The sequence below is a fragment of the Megascapheus bottae genome, chromosome 21, assembly GCF_031878675.1.
Source record: "Megascapheus bottae isolate mThoBot1 chromosome 21, mThoBot2.hap1, whole genome shotgun sequence".
NCBI lineage: Eukaryota > Metazoa > Chordata > Mammalia > Rodentia > Geomyidae > Megascapheus > Megascapheus bottae.
In genome coordinates this window covers 24,594,763-24,609,162 of record NC_143529.1, presented here as the reverse complement: position 1 = coordinate 24,609,162, position 14,400 = coordinate 24,594,763, and the positions used below count along the sequence as shown (strand labels likewise).

General features: G+C 47.9%; 1 protein-coding gene across 1 annotated transcript; it reads left to right on the top strand.

The window, feature by feature from the left end:
• Window positions 1–2,393: 2,393 nt before the first annotated feature.
• Window positions 2,394–10,465, top strand: Prkag3 (protein kinase AMP-activated non-catalytic subunit gamma 3). The gene is made up of 14 exons (XM_090354335.1): window positions 2,394–2,426; window positions 2,683–2,722; window positions 3,402–3,557; window positions 3,912–4,318; window positions 5,649–5,730; window positions 5,863–5,921; window positions 6,019–6,064; window positions 6,228–6,282; window positions 6,449–6,575; window positions 6,728–6,893; window positions 8,991–9,028; window positions 9,188–9,334; window positions 9,643–9,863; window positions 10,346–10,465. Exons 1-13 carry the CDS (start codon window positions 2,394–2,396, stop codon window positions 9,757–9,759), a joined length of 1,473 nt encoding a protein of 490 aa, XP_090210461.1. The 3' UTR covers window positions 9,760–9,863; window positions 10,346–10,465.
• The last annotated feature ends 3,935 nt before the right edge of the window (window positions 10,466–14,400 follow it).

Genomic DNA, 14,400 nt, shown 5'->3' with positions numbered 1-14,400 from the left:
CCTAACCGAGGATATAATAAGGACACCTGCTCAGCTATGTTCATCTCTGCTGTACTATTCACAATAGCCAAGTGATGGAAACAATCCAGATGCCCTACTGAAGATGAATGGATACAAAAAATGTGATATATATATATATATATATATATATATATATATACAATGGAATTCTACATAGCCAACAGACAAGATAAAATAATGGCATTTGCAGAGAAGTGGATGAACCTAGAGCGAATCATGTTGAGTGAGACAAGTCAAGACCAAAGGAACAAAAGGAGCATGGTATCCTTAATATGTGGCTATTAGCTCCAAACAATACAAGAGCGAGGACTCAATATTTGCCTACTCAATGCTTTGGACATAGTATTGGAAATATAAACACAACTACAGAGACATAAAAATTTATGAATTTATAGGCATAATGTTTTATTACATAGATTAATATGTATCTATGATATACAAACCCTCAGCCTAACTTTAATTATTTTCTAAAAACTAAGTGCCAGTGATTGTATATAAAGATTCCCTTCTTGAATACTTGTTTGCTAAACATGTTATTTGAAATATGTAAAAAATCAATGTTAATAAATTCTTTAATAAAAAAAACTAAAAAAAAAAAAGGATACTCCAAAGAGTTTCAGAATCACCCAGTAGCTTTAGACTATCTACAGACTATTATAGAGAAAAGAAAGAAACTTCCTTGTTGATGTTTGCTTCATTTTTTGTATGTGTGTGGGCTTGGGCATTGTCCCTTAGCTTTTTCTCTCAAGGCTGGAAAGCCACAGTTCTACTTCCAGCTTTTGGTGTTGAGATGGAGATAAAAGTCTGATGAACATTCCTTCCTTCCTGGGCTGGCTTTGAACTGCAATTCTCAGATCTCAGCCTTTTGAATAGCTAGGGTTGCAAGTGTGAGCCATCAGCACCCGCTTTTACTGCATTAAAAGTATCTCCTCACCAGTGCAGAATTTGATGTTTGCAATTCATGGTGCTTCAAGGCCATTATCTTAGAGACTGAGTAACAGCAAAGAAAATATTGCATGCTGGTAAGCTGTGGGCTATTATTGTATTTGAGTAACATATAGGCTGTCATCTGTGAAGCACTGGAGGTAGGTGAGATGATCTTCCCTCTTTCCCGAGTGTCTCCAGTAGCTGTGCCTTGGAAGTTCCATTACTGGATAGTACAGGGCTCTCAGGACTATTCAAGGCCCACAAAAGAAGGTGAAGTCTCAGGACCAGAGTGATGGCTAAGTTGGTAGTGTGCTAGCCAATGAGGGAACAGCATCAGGTATCAAGTTTGAGTTCTTGTCTCAAATCTAAGACTTAAATAAACAATAACAAACAACAACATGACAACAAACACTGTCCAAATCACTTCTCTTCTCTGTTTTCCCTCATTCTCCTTTCCCAGCAGCAGCACGCATTCTTTATGGGAAGAACAGAAATGTGTTCAATAATTTTCAGCAAGAACTCCTGTGATCCATTCCTGAGTGGCCACCCTTGGGCCCAGGGTCTGGGATGGAAGAAGCTGGAAGGAGAGGAAGGGAGGGGCAGCCAGAGGGGAGCCAGAGCAGCTGGGTCTGCATTCCCCATTTGGACATTGACTCAGGCCCCAGGAATGCCAAGGAAGGGAGTGTGCAGCCACCAGCGCCAGGCTGGGATCCCATTGGCACAGGGAATCAAGGGCAGTGCACCGGAGCTGGGGGGGGGGGCGGGGGGGGGGGGCTCCCACACACCAAGACATCTCCCCAACCAAGGTAAGAGCAGGTGTCTCTCCCTCTGGGGAGAACAGCGCAGGCCCACGTCACATCTTTGGGGTGATCCATACAGCTCCCCCATCTGCACCTCCCAGAGAGGGGCGGAGGCCTGAACTCAAATGGGGGATTTGTGGACATACCCTTGTTATTCTTCCGGGACACCCCCCAGTCCTCACACACCGCGGCCTCATCCACAGACTCCTGCTTCCCGGTTTCTTCAACTCTTCCCTCTACTGAAGTGTGCCCACGGAAGGGAGTTAAACCCCCATCCCCAGTCTCCCTGCTGCCTTGCAGTTTGGGCAGTCAGAATTCACGTTCTCTCTGCACCCCCACGATGCCCCCAGCCTCCTCCCTGACGCTGGGGTGACCTCAGACACCCCAGAGGTAGTCTGGGACCAGGCACCAGGATTCCCAGGTGCGCCCCCCTTCCCTCCCCAATCGCCTGCAAAGCGGGGCAGCTGCGCAGGGACTCCCCTCCTCCTCCCCCGTGCTGTGACACCCAATGAAAGCAAACCCAATCTGAGAGGGCGGGGAGCCAGGGACTGGCCCAGAATAGTGCTGTGCTGGCCGCCTGTCGCCACCGCCGCGCGCACTGCACTTCTCTCTCTGGTTGGGGCTGGCCTGGTTGAGGCTGGCCGCATGGAGCCTGAGCTAGAGCATGCACTGCGCCCGGTATGGGGGGCCCAGGGGGTAGAGCTGGGGCAGCTGGATCCCCTGATCCAGCACTGCAGTGTGTGTGTGTGTGTGTGTGTGTGTGTGTGTGTGTGTGTGTGTGTGTGTGTGTGTGTGTGTGTGTGATGCTGTGTATGTTTTGGAACACTTGGACGTGTGTGTCTGTGTTTGCATGTATGTGAAGGGATGGGAGGGGGGTATGTGTACACTGGTAAGAAGGGAGTTGGAAAGCCTTCAGACTTTCTTGTCCTCCTAGACCCGGTCCTGGAGCAGCCTTGGGGGTCCTGAGCACCCAGGTAGGTGGGCTGCTTGCTTCTTCCTCTGGGCCTCTTCTCCCATCTTCTCCCATAGCTCCTTTCTGGGACCTTTATACTACTTCTTCTCCTCCCCTCCATTTTTTGCCAAGAGAAAGTCCTTTCCTTTCTTCTGTCCCCTTCCTTCTCCCTCCTTTCCCTGGCATGGCCTTCTTGTTCTTCTTTGCTTAAGACCTGCACCCGAGTCCCAGCTTTTAAACTTCCTAGCTGTATGATTTGTAGCAGAGTATTTCTCCTCTCTGGATTTCTAGAAATAAGAAGAAAATAATGCCTCTCTTATAAGGCTGCTATGAGTATGGAATGAGAAACTATGTCAGAGAAAAAGTCCTTTTAGAAGTTCACAAACACAAATTATAACATTGAAGTTGATATTTGTGTGCGTGTGTGTGTGTGTGCGCGCGTGTGTGCGTGTATGCATGTGTGTTGGTACTGGGGCTTGACCTCAATGCTATACTTTGAGCCATTGCTCCACAGCTAGCTTTTAATTGAATATTAGAGTCTCATGGACTTTGCTGCTCATACTGGCTTCAAACCTCAATCCTCAGATCTCAGCCTCCGGAGTAACTGGGATTACAAGCATGAGCTACCAACACTTAATTTAAAGTCGATTTATTTTTGTACTATTCACTATTAACCAAACATGGCCCATTCCCTGTTTCAGAGATAAGCTTCCTAGAGCAAGAACACAGCATCTCCTGGTCATCACCAGCCATGGCCACCAGCTCAGAAAGAGTTTGTGGCAAGAGGGGAACCAAAGCATTGCGATGGAAGAGGCAGGAGGCTGTGGAAGAAGGGGAGCCACCAGGTTTGGGGGAAGGTGAGGCCAAGGTCGGTTCTGGGGAGGGAGGAGAGGGCAGTGGGAAATTCCAGAGCTTCAGCAGGGGCTTTGCCTTTGATACCCTCATCACACAGAATTGGGCCCAACCCTTACCCTGTGGCCTCAGTCTCCCCACAAGGGAGGGAACCAATAGACCACAGAACCAGAAGCACAGTGGCCAACTTGGAAAAATGGCACAGAGTATTTACCTGCTGTGAATACCGACCCTCTGCTCCCTTGTAAATGAGGCCACAGCATCGAGGCTTTCCAAGGCTGGTGAGACACTGAGCCAACACAAGAGGAAGTGTTTTGGAAGATGGAGTTACTGTCCTCTCTCCCTCCTCCCTGCAACAGGTGCCCGGTGCAGACCAGCTGCTGAGTCCACTGGGCTGGAAGCCACATTCCCCAAGACCACGCCCTTGGCCCATGCTGCTTCCTTGGCTGAGCTGGGGACCCCACCCACAGGATGGGACCTTCTTCTGCCTGACTGTGCAGTCTCACCTGCGGGTTCTGGTTCTGGTGATCTGGAGCTAGACATAGAGTTCCCAGCCACAGAAGCCTGGGACTGTGAGCTGGCAGGCCTGGGGGAGGACAGGCCTGCCCCATGCCCCTCCCCACAGGCTCCACTACTCAGCCTGAGCTGGGATGATGAGCTGCAGAAGCCCGGGGCCCAGGTCTACATGCACTTCATGCAGGAGCATACCTGCTATGATGCCATGGCAACCAGCTCCAAGCTGGTCATCTTTGACACCACGCTGGAGGTGAGGCCCTGGCCCCACCCCACCTGAGCTTAGTCCTCATCCTCACAGTTCTGCAGTCAGCACCCATACCCAGAATGCTCTGTCAAGCCATGACTCTCCTTTTAAGGATTCCCTAGAACCTCAGAGAGCAGTGGGTAGAGGAAGGGCTTCTGTTTTCTGGTAACATCCCCTAATGGTCATGAAAGCTCTGCCACTTAACATCTACAGAACCTTAGCTCATCACTGTACCCTCCATTACCTCTAAAAGAGGAACCAGAATGCTTGCTTGTGTTTGCTTTCAGAGGAGTTTCAGGACAACCCACTACCAAGAAAGCAAGCATTGAATGCTGACCGATATGTATAAGACAGTGCAGAGTCACCTGGGACAGAGAATAGGATGCTCCTGACAACAGAAAAAAGTGACACATGGACCAGAGCTGCTCTTCCATTGGATGAGGCGACACCTCTAGTTCTATTCTTTTTTTTTTTTTTTTTGCCAGTCCTGGGCTTGAGCTCAGGGCCTGAGCACTGTCCTTGGACTTTCTCAAGGCTAGAGCTCTTGAGCCTTAGCACCACTTCTGGCTTTTTTCTATATATGTGGTACCAAGGAATCGAACCCGGGTCCTCGTGCATGCTAGGCAAGCACTTTAACCACTAGGCCAAACTCCCGGCCCCTCTAGTTCTATTCTTTTGTCGTGTGTTTTATTTTTGAGACAGGGCCTCCCTAGGTGGCCTAGGTTGGCATTGAACTCACCATCCTCTTGCCTCTTCTTTCCAAGTGCTGGGTCTATTCTTACCACCATTACAGCAGAGCAGATAGTGTATTTATGCCCCCCACTGTGTCATTTACAATACGCCATTTGGTTCCAGTGGTTCATGGAAAAATGTGCTTATTTCAACATCTTCCTATTTAACGTGAGCTAGAAAATTATAACCAGCATGGATAGAAACTATTGCTTAGGAAAAAGGTTCAGAGATATAAAATTTAAAGGAAAAACATGTTTAGCTAGGCAAACATGATGTAACTGTGCCTCTAGTACTTAGATTAGCATAATTTATGCTGCGTCTACCCACACAAGACCTCTGCATAGATCACTGAATTGGAGTGCCCTGTGGCTCAGTGTGTCCTTGGGATTCCATTAGTGCCCCCGGCCACAAGCAGTTTGAGCTGTGTAGCAAAATCACCCAACAGTGATTGTGTGCTCTGACCTGGGAAAGACAAGTAGGCTCGTATGGGGAGGACCTGGGAGAAGGCTCCATGGAAGGACCCTGGTGGAGTCAGCAGACATGCAGAGAATGCCCACTGGAGGGTCTCGTGGACTCACTCTCCACTCTTCTTTCCTGTCCTCAGATCAAGAAGGCCTTCTTCGCTCTGGTGGCCAATGGTTTGCGGGCTGCCCCTCTGTGGGACAGTAAGAAGCAGAGCTTTGTGGGTAAGGAGAAGCTGAGAGATGGGTATGGATGGGGATTAGCAAGGGGGCTGGCTTCATACAATGAAAGAAGGTTAGAAAGGCAGGGCTGGTGACCTGCCTTGCTCTCACAGGCTGTCTCCCACCATCCCACAGGGATGCTCACCATCACAGACTTCATTCTGGTGTTACACCGCTACTACAGATCCCCCCTGGTGAGTCCAGGCACCCAGATGAGGCTGGGGTCTGGGGGAGTCTCCCAGAGCCCATAAGACCTACATCTGACTGCTGGTGTTTTGTCCATGCCTCTAGGTCCAGATCTATGAGATTGAAGAACATAAGATCGAGACCTGGAGGGGTGAGTGGGGGGAGAAGCTATGGGGTTGAGAGGGGCCTAGGAACTGAGGCCGAGCCTGTGTGATGAGTGGTAATAAGCAACAGGAAGCCTCAGGTATGTGTGGAAAGAAGGCAGCTGGACTAATTGTCAGCTCCCCTGGCCTGACAATTGGCTTCTTCTGCAGAGATCTATCTCCAAGGCTGCTTCAAGCCTCTGGTCTCCATCTCTCCCAATGACAGGTGAGCATTGCCAGCCATCCAGCTGACCTGCCCCCCTCCCACTCAGCCCTGAAACTGTTTCCTCATCTGAGAAAACAGAGGCATCCTTGTCCTGCTGCCCAGAAGGCTGGGATGGAGGGTGTCTCTGCCGACGTGGCACTGAGCTTCACTGCTTCCACCTCCTCAGCCTGTTTGAAGCTGTCTATGCCCTCATCAAGAATCGAATCCACCGCCTGCCGGTCCTGGATCCTGTCTCAGGCACGGTGCTCTACATCCTCACACACAAGCGGCTACTCAAGTTCCTGCACATCTTCGTGAGTCCAGGGTCAGGTCCAGTGGGAGGAATGGGAGCATGCAGATGCCCAGGGGATGAAGTGTTTCAGCCTAGGGATGGGGGAGGGCGCGCCTGGAAACCCCCTGAGGACTACTTGACCTCCCATGATCACCCTGACTCCGTCCCCACCAGGGTGCCCTTCTGCCCAGGCCCTCCTTCCTCTACCGCACCATCCAAGATTTGGGCATCGGCACATTCCGAAACTTGGCCGTGGTTCTGGAGACAGCGCCTGTCCTGAGTGCACTGGATATCTTTGTAGACCGGCGTGTGTCTGCGTTACCAGTGGTCAATGAATCTGGTACCCACATCCAGGGCAAGAGGCTTTGGCCAGGATGGGGAGGGCCTGCTGGGAGGATTGGGGAGGGTGGGTGGTGCAGAACTTATGTGGCATTATCTTGGAGGACCAGGGTGGAGGGGGGTTAGAAGTTCTCATCTTCTTTGAGTCTTGGACCAGTTACTTAGTCTCTTTGCTTCAATGTGAAACGGGAATCCGTGTGTGTGTGTGTGTGTGTGTGTGTGTGTGTGCACACATGCGCGCGCGCGTGTGCCCTCGTGCACGCCAGTATTAGGACTTGAATTTAAGGCCTGAATGCTCTCCTTTAGTTTTTTTCACTCAAGACTGTTGCTGTACCACTTGAGCCACCGCTTTAATTGGCGGTAAGAGTCTCACAGACTTGCCTGCCTAGGCTGGCTTGGAATAATGAACCTCAGATCTCAGCTTCCTGAGTAACTAGGATTATTGGCATGAGTCATCATTCAAGAAGCAGTATTTTAACTGTAAGGATAAGAACAGCTTAAATCTGAAGAGAAAGGAAAGGGCAGGCCCTAGCACCCTGGTGAAATGGGAATCTTAATGCCTTTTATCTTTCTGATTTTAGGAGGAGTTATAAGATTATGTGCAAATAAAATGAGCATAGTAAGAGGAAGAAATAGTAGGTCAAGTTTTAGTTCAACCTAAGTGGCCCATGTGATCCTAGGTTCTCAGGCAGGTCTCAATTTCCTGCTCAAACGTTTCTTTGGTTAGACTATAGAATATATTTCAAACATAGCAGTTAGCAATTGTGTGCTCGGTGGTAGAGTACTTACCTAGCATGTACAGGAGCCTGAGTTCAATCCTTAGAATGGGGGAGGGGGAATCAAAGTTACATTTATTATAATGAAGTGAGATCTCAAGAATTGCTTTTAATTTGGAATTACTTATACAGTTTTTAAGTGAGTAAAAATGATTTTTATAAAGAAGCATAATGAATCCCAATTGTCTAGATTAAGGACTGTTAAAATATTATCATGATCAGTTCCTTTGGCTGGAGGGGGGAGGCATTTAAATTACAGACATACCATTTTTTCCCCTAAGTGCTTTAGTCTGTGTCCTTAAAGTAAGTATTTTTTCATGCAGCAGTGGTATTCACGAACCACTATGTTGAAAATGAACTATACAACTTGTGAGCTAGAATGGGAGGGAAAAACTGGGAGAGAACAAAAGAAAATGTTACATTATCCAAAAAGAAATGTATTAATGTCAGGCACTGGTGGCTCATGCCTGTAATCCTAGCTATTCAGGAGGCTGAGATCTGAGGATCACAGTTCAAAGCCAGTTCCGGCAGGAAAAGTCTGTGAGACTGTTATCTTCAATAACCCACCAGAAAACTGGAAGTGGCACTGTGGCTCAAAGTGGTAGGGTGTTATCCTTAAGCAAAAGAGTTCAGGGACAGCACCCAGGCTGTGATCCGAGGCCATGAGTTCAAGCCCCATTACTGACAAAAAGAAAAAAAAAAGAAATGTACTCATTACCTGACTTTTGAAAGAGAAATCCCTTTGTACATCACCTTTATAATAACAATTTTTTAAATAAAATATTATATTAAAAAACAATTAGTTTGCTCAAACCAGGACCCAATTGAAGTCCATATTTTGCATTTCTATCATTTGTCTCCGAAACTGCTCAATCTACAACAGTTCCCTTTTTCCTTAATTATCATGAAACAAGTCAGTTGCAAACCCTCAGTCAGTATCTTTACACAATACCTCACCTTCAAATCCATCTATCTGCTTTCTAGAGATAGCCTCACCTTGTTCCTCCCTTCCTGTTTTCTGTGAACAGAAAAGGAGATCTAGACTTAGTAAATTGAGACTCTACATTTGAGGCTAGCATAGTTCGTTGTCAATGCCCTCATATTGCATCTCATCAAGATTCCTGAGGTCAGATATCTCACTCTCTAGTATGCCATGTTGGCCAGACTTAGCATGAACAATCACCCTGATAACCCACTACAAAGGTGGTAGCCTGGGAATGAGATTTCAATGAGCTCATCCCAGAAGCATGCCCTCATCCTCTGCACAGCCTCCTGCTTATGACTGGGCCTCTCTTTTGTCTTTCTCTTCCCTCCTCCTGCAGGTCAGGTGGTAGGCCTCTACTCCCGCTTTGATGTGATTGTAAGTGTCTGGGGACTGGAGGTGTGCAGGGAGGCTGGGTGGTGAGGACTGGTGGAGAGTTTCTGTGGACACATTTACAAGTGTGTAAGCAGTGTTACGTATGGGGCTGTGGCTTGAAGGACAGAGAGCTTCAGATGTCACCTTCTCTCCCTTCTCCAGCACCTGGCTGCCCAGCAAACCTACAACCACCTAGACATGAGTGTGGGAGAAGCTCTACGGCAGAGGACTCTGTGTCTGGAGGGGGTCCTCTCCTGCCAGCCCCATGAGAGCCTGGGAGAAGTGATTGACAGAATTGCACGAGAGCAGGTACATAGATGAGGCATACCTCCAATACCTAGTTCAGTTCTTCCATGCATAGCTCTGGCCACACCTATAATGGGGATGCCTGGCCTGGCCTTGCGCATCATGCTTGGCCTGTAGCATCTTCTTTGTGTGCAGCTGATCTTATCCATGAAGGCTGCAGCCAGTTGAGTTGTCAAAGCCATAGTCTCCTGGCTTCCAGATGTCTTCTTGTTCCTCCAGCTATACCAAACGTTCCCCTGCTGCTTGGAGTTGTAGCCTTAGCTGCTGTAGCCGTGAGGCTCTGCCCGTCACTGACCATGGTGGGTTCACAGGTGCATCGGCTGGTGCTAGTGGACGAGAGCCAGCATCTCCTTGGCGTGATCTCCCTCTCCGACATCCTTCAGGCACTGGTGCTCAGCCCTGCCGGTATCGATGCCCTCAGTGCCTGAAAACACTGAGCTCTAACTTCCAGGCCACCTTCCATACCCTGAGCCCAATGAAGGGAGCCAAGGGACTTGGCCTTCAGCTTCCACCTGATTCAGCTCTGGTTCAGGTAGGCTCCACCTTTGGTTATTGGGCCAGCTCCTTGGTCTTTCTGGGCTCCAAGATCTCAGATTGAGCTACCTTGAAGAGGGAAGTGGCCCTATTCAAAGCAGAGCTTCCATGAAAACTGGAAGTTTAAGGCTTCCAAGTTGTCTCACAGAGGCCATCTCTGGGCCAGCCTGGGCTAATGACACTCACTCTGAGGAGATTTAATTGCTATCTCCTTATTCCACCCATTGGGAATTGCATTAGAAGGAAGCAACTGAATAACCCTTGGTTGAATGGCATTTTCATCCTCAGAACTTCCACCTCCTGCATAGCTCAGTAAATCTGATGTGATTGCAGACTTTCTTGGTAGCCTATTTCATGGAAGTTTACCAAAGAGAAGGCACAAGTTCCAGCTAGTTGGCAGTGGGTGGCAAGAGTGATCTATTGAGCAGACAACTCCCTGCCTCTCTTTTAGTCACTGCCTGCTTTTTATTTTTCTCACAGGCTTCTCCAGCCTCTCTCCTTCATTATTCTTGCTCTGCCTGTAATCCCAGAAACCCTTGCGCCCCACAATGACAGCAGCAGAATCAAGCCTGGAGGTCCCTACCACACAGGGATTAATCCAGGGCTCGTATTCCTTTCCCCCTTACATGGATTGGAACTGACTGCAGTGGGGCAGTGAGCACACAGCTGTGGGTTTGACATGATAAAAAAAAAAAAAAAGCTCTGACTCCCTTGTCTTCAGAACCAGGTACAGCTCTTGCTCCGAACTCCTGGGAACCCCAGCTGTTCTTTCCCTGGAAGAACCATTTTGGTCGTTCCCCCAAACTTGACCGCGTCCCTCCTACCTACCCCGCATTGTCATTTCAGGGCTGCCTGGGGGCACTGGGAAGCAGCTCTTAGTTCTAGAGCTGCATGTTGGCGTGGGGTTCTCCCTCCGTGGTATCCAGAAAACAGCTCTCAACAGTGTTCTCAGTTCCCAGGGAAAAAAGGCTTTGTATTTGGATCCCTGAGACCAAGTAATCAAAAGAACAAGCCATGAACTTGGATTTTACAGGATCCACTCAAAAAGCTATAGCCATGGGTGGGCAAATCCCTGTGCTTTCTGAATTCAAAGACTTGAAGGAAATTCTACAATCAACAAAAGCTGCAAGTGGTATTTCTTTTGTACCTAGACTGTTCTTCCACAGCATTTGTAACCATCTTTTATGTATAACAAATCCCAAAGAAGACACTTATTAATCATTTATATAATAGGTAAAACACAATCTATACTCTTATCTGCAAGAAACATGGCTCTTAAGTTTTGTAATGCTGAATGTAATTTCTCATAGGAGCCATTTCATCAGGTGGTAGAAATTAATCTCAGTCAACTTGAGTGTGTGTGTTGGGGGAGGGGAGCTCTGCTCCTTTGTCTAGAGCTTAATGAGTAGAGGAGGCTTCAACAGAGCAGCACTGATCCAGTGCCAGCACCTGTCACATCCCTGTTCCTGCCTGGGTGTTGGTTGGTCATTGATGTGCAGTGCCTTGTGATGCCCCAGCCACAAAGCCTCTCTAAGATAGATAGCCTGTAGTTGGGCATTCAAGACACCCAAGCTCTCGTTCCCTCTGGGCCTTAGGAAGCTCTGCAAGGCTATTTCAAAACCATCTTCGGAGATAAATAGCACATTTGGCTCTATGTCTTATTGCTTTTCTCAGGCTCTATGCAAAAACAGATAGCCTAGGGCTCTTCTTAAGGGATCCAAGAAATATCTATAGTCTCTTGGTTCTCCAACCTACCCAGCCTAGGGAATCCTTACCAGTCTTTTTTTTTTTTTTTTTTTTCCAGTCCTGGGCTTGGGCTCAGGGCTTGAGCACTGTCTTCGGGCTTTACTCAAGGCTAGAGCTCTACCACTTGAGCCACAGTACCATTTCTGGCTTTTTCTCTGTATATGTGTTACCAAGGAATTGAACCCAGGTCTTCGTGCATGCTAGGCAAGCACTCTATCACTAGGCTGAACTCCGAGCCCCTCCTTACCAGACTTAACAGAACCCATCACATGTCCTTCCAAATCCACTCTGTGTCCTTAGTTTCTGCCACCCACACTGAGAAATCAGGCTTCTGAAAACTTAAAGCCAAGCCTCAGCATCTTCTGTCCTCTTTCCTATGCAGATCGGTGCTCCAGGTCCAGCTGTCCAGTGCAGGAAGACGGTAGACATTTCTAATCCGTGATCCTTCCCCTGACACCTAACCCCGAGAGCTGCAGAATGTAGGCATCCATGCATGATCAGTCAGTAAATGAAGGTGATTCCTTACTAGACACTTTGCCAAAATCAAAGAGTTGGTGCAGCTCTTCTCAGCTCTACTCAGGAAGGGCTAGAGTCTTGGGCTCAAGTAGGAAGAAGAGATGGGTTTGAGCTAAAAAATAAAAGGATCAATCTTTCAAGTGACAATGTTCTTATAGAGGCTGGGGCAGGTGGCTTCCAGCTATGAATGGTTCTGGGAATGGTAGGAGGCCAGTTCTTTGAGGCTGTGTCTTTTAGGAGAGACCTTCAGCTCTAACTGTAAGGCAGAAGAAAGTACTTGGTCCCTCTGGCTCCCCTTGAAACTTCCCAGGCCCATTCTACCTGAGAACCCAGCAGACCTCTACCTTGGATCCTTCTAGGAGGCCCATTCTACCTCTCTGCCTCAGTTCCCACCTCTGAACAAGCCCAGAGCTCAGTTCCTGGCCCAGCCCATGAAACTCGAATCCCCATCCTGTGGGGATACAGATACCTCTACTCTAACTTAGAATAAAAGAAGTGTATTGTGTGCACATGGCCGTCTGTCCTTTTACTCTGCCTGTTTAACATTGGCTGGTTTAACATTGTCTCCACACCCTCTGCTCCCCCTTGGACATCCAAAGCCTCCTTTGCTTTTCAGTCTCTTTTCTTACAATGCTGGTTGTGCTTCAGGGTCACCCAGGAAACCCTGGGGACCCATTCCTGATAATTCTTTTTTTTTTTTTTTTGGCCAGTCCTGGGGCTTGAACTCAGGGCCTGATCATAGTTCTTGGGCTTTCCCAAGGCTAGGGCTCTACCACTTAAGCTCAGCACCATTTCTGGCTTTTTTTTGTATATGTAGTACCAAGGAATCAAACCCTGGTCTTCATGCATGCTAGGCAAGCACTCTACCACTAGGCCAAACTCCTGACCCCATTCCTGACAATTCTTATATGATTTGGAGAGGAATCTGCGCAACTATATTTAATTTCTGTCAAAACTAGAGATGTAGGATTACTAATGGAGATGAACACATGAGACTGGGCTAATAGTAAAATTATCTGTCAGGTGATTAGGTCTAACAAGTACTTAAAAAGACTAATAGTAAGCTTGGTGTAGTGGCTCACACCCTGTAATCCTAGCTACTCAGGAGGCTGAGACCTGAGGCTCATGGTTCAAAGCCCAGCCCAGACACTAAAGACTGAGAGGCTCTTATCTCCAGTTAACCACTAGAAAATGGGAAGTGGTGTTGTGGCTCAAGGGGTAGGGTGGTAGCCTTGAACTGAAGAGCTCAGGGACAGTGCCCAGGTCCAGGGTCCAAGCCCCACAACCCCCCACCCTGCCCCTGACACACACACACAAAGACTAACAGCCATGATTTATTGTGGAAGGCATATAATTGATCAGTATTCTCACAGCTCTTTTCCTAAACATCCATTCCATGACAACAATTTTACTTGACATACATGTTCAAACTAGAATTGTAAATAATGACCTGGAAATACTCACCTAGTGTCAAATCAAAATGCATTCAGAAGTAATCGGTAGAACAGGACCTTGTAGACAGGCAATATTCTTGCTTAATTATTTTAAAAAAGAAAGCTGTTTTCCTTTTTTGTGTGTGTGTGTGGATCATAGGGCTTGAACTCTGGGCCTAGGGATGCCCTTGACCTCTTCTGCTCAAGGCAACTGCCCTACCCTTTGAGCCTCAGCCCCACTTCCCATTTTCTAGTGGTTAATTGGAGATAAGAGTTTCATATTCTCTAGTGCCCCGGCTGGCTTTGAACTGTGATCCTCAGATCTCAGCCTCCTGAGTAGCTAGGATTCCAGGTGTGAGCCACTAAGCCCCGCTAGGAAAGCTGTTTTGCACACACACACACACACACACACACACACGGACTCAAAGCCTGGTGCTGGTGGCTCATACCAATAATCCTAGCTACTCAGGAAACAGATCTGAGGACTCTTCAAAGCTAGTCTAGGCAGGAAAGGCTGTGAGACTCTGATCTCCAATTAACCACCAGAGAACCAAGGTGGCACTGTTGTTCAAAGAGGTAGAGCTCTAGTTCTATCTAGGCCCCAAGTTCAAGCCTTACAACCAAAAAGAAAATATATGGACCTTGATTCGGCCAACAAATTCCAGTTAGCTGGACGAGGAATATCATTATTTGTATTCTTTTCAGGTAAAGCTATAGCTGCCATGTGGAAGCATTGCTTGTCTTTCTGTAATTACCCTACACCTGCCACTGGCTTTGCTTTTCCTTCTAAAGGAATGTCAAGTGGTCACCAGGAGCCTCATTGCGACATCCCTTTGTGGT

Coding starts and splice junctions, on each gene's coding strand:
- Prkag3 (XM_090354335.1), top strand. CDS start 2,394: ATGGAGCCTGAGCTAGAGCATGCACTGCGCCCG. Junction 6,283..6,448: donor TCCATCTCTCCCAATGACAG/GTGAGCATTGCC, acceptor CCACCTCCTCAG/CCTGTTTGAAGCTGTCTATG. Junction 9,029..9,187: donor ACTCCCGCTTTGATGTGATT/GTAAGTGTCTGG, acceptor TCCCTTCTCCAG/CACCTGGCTGCCCAGCAAAC.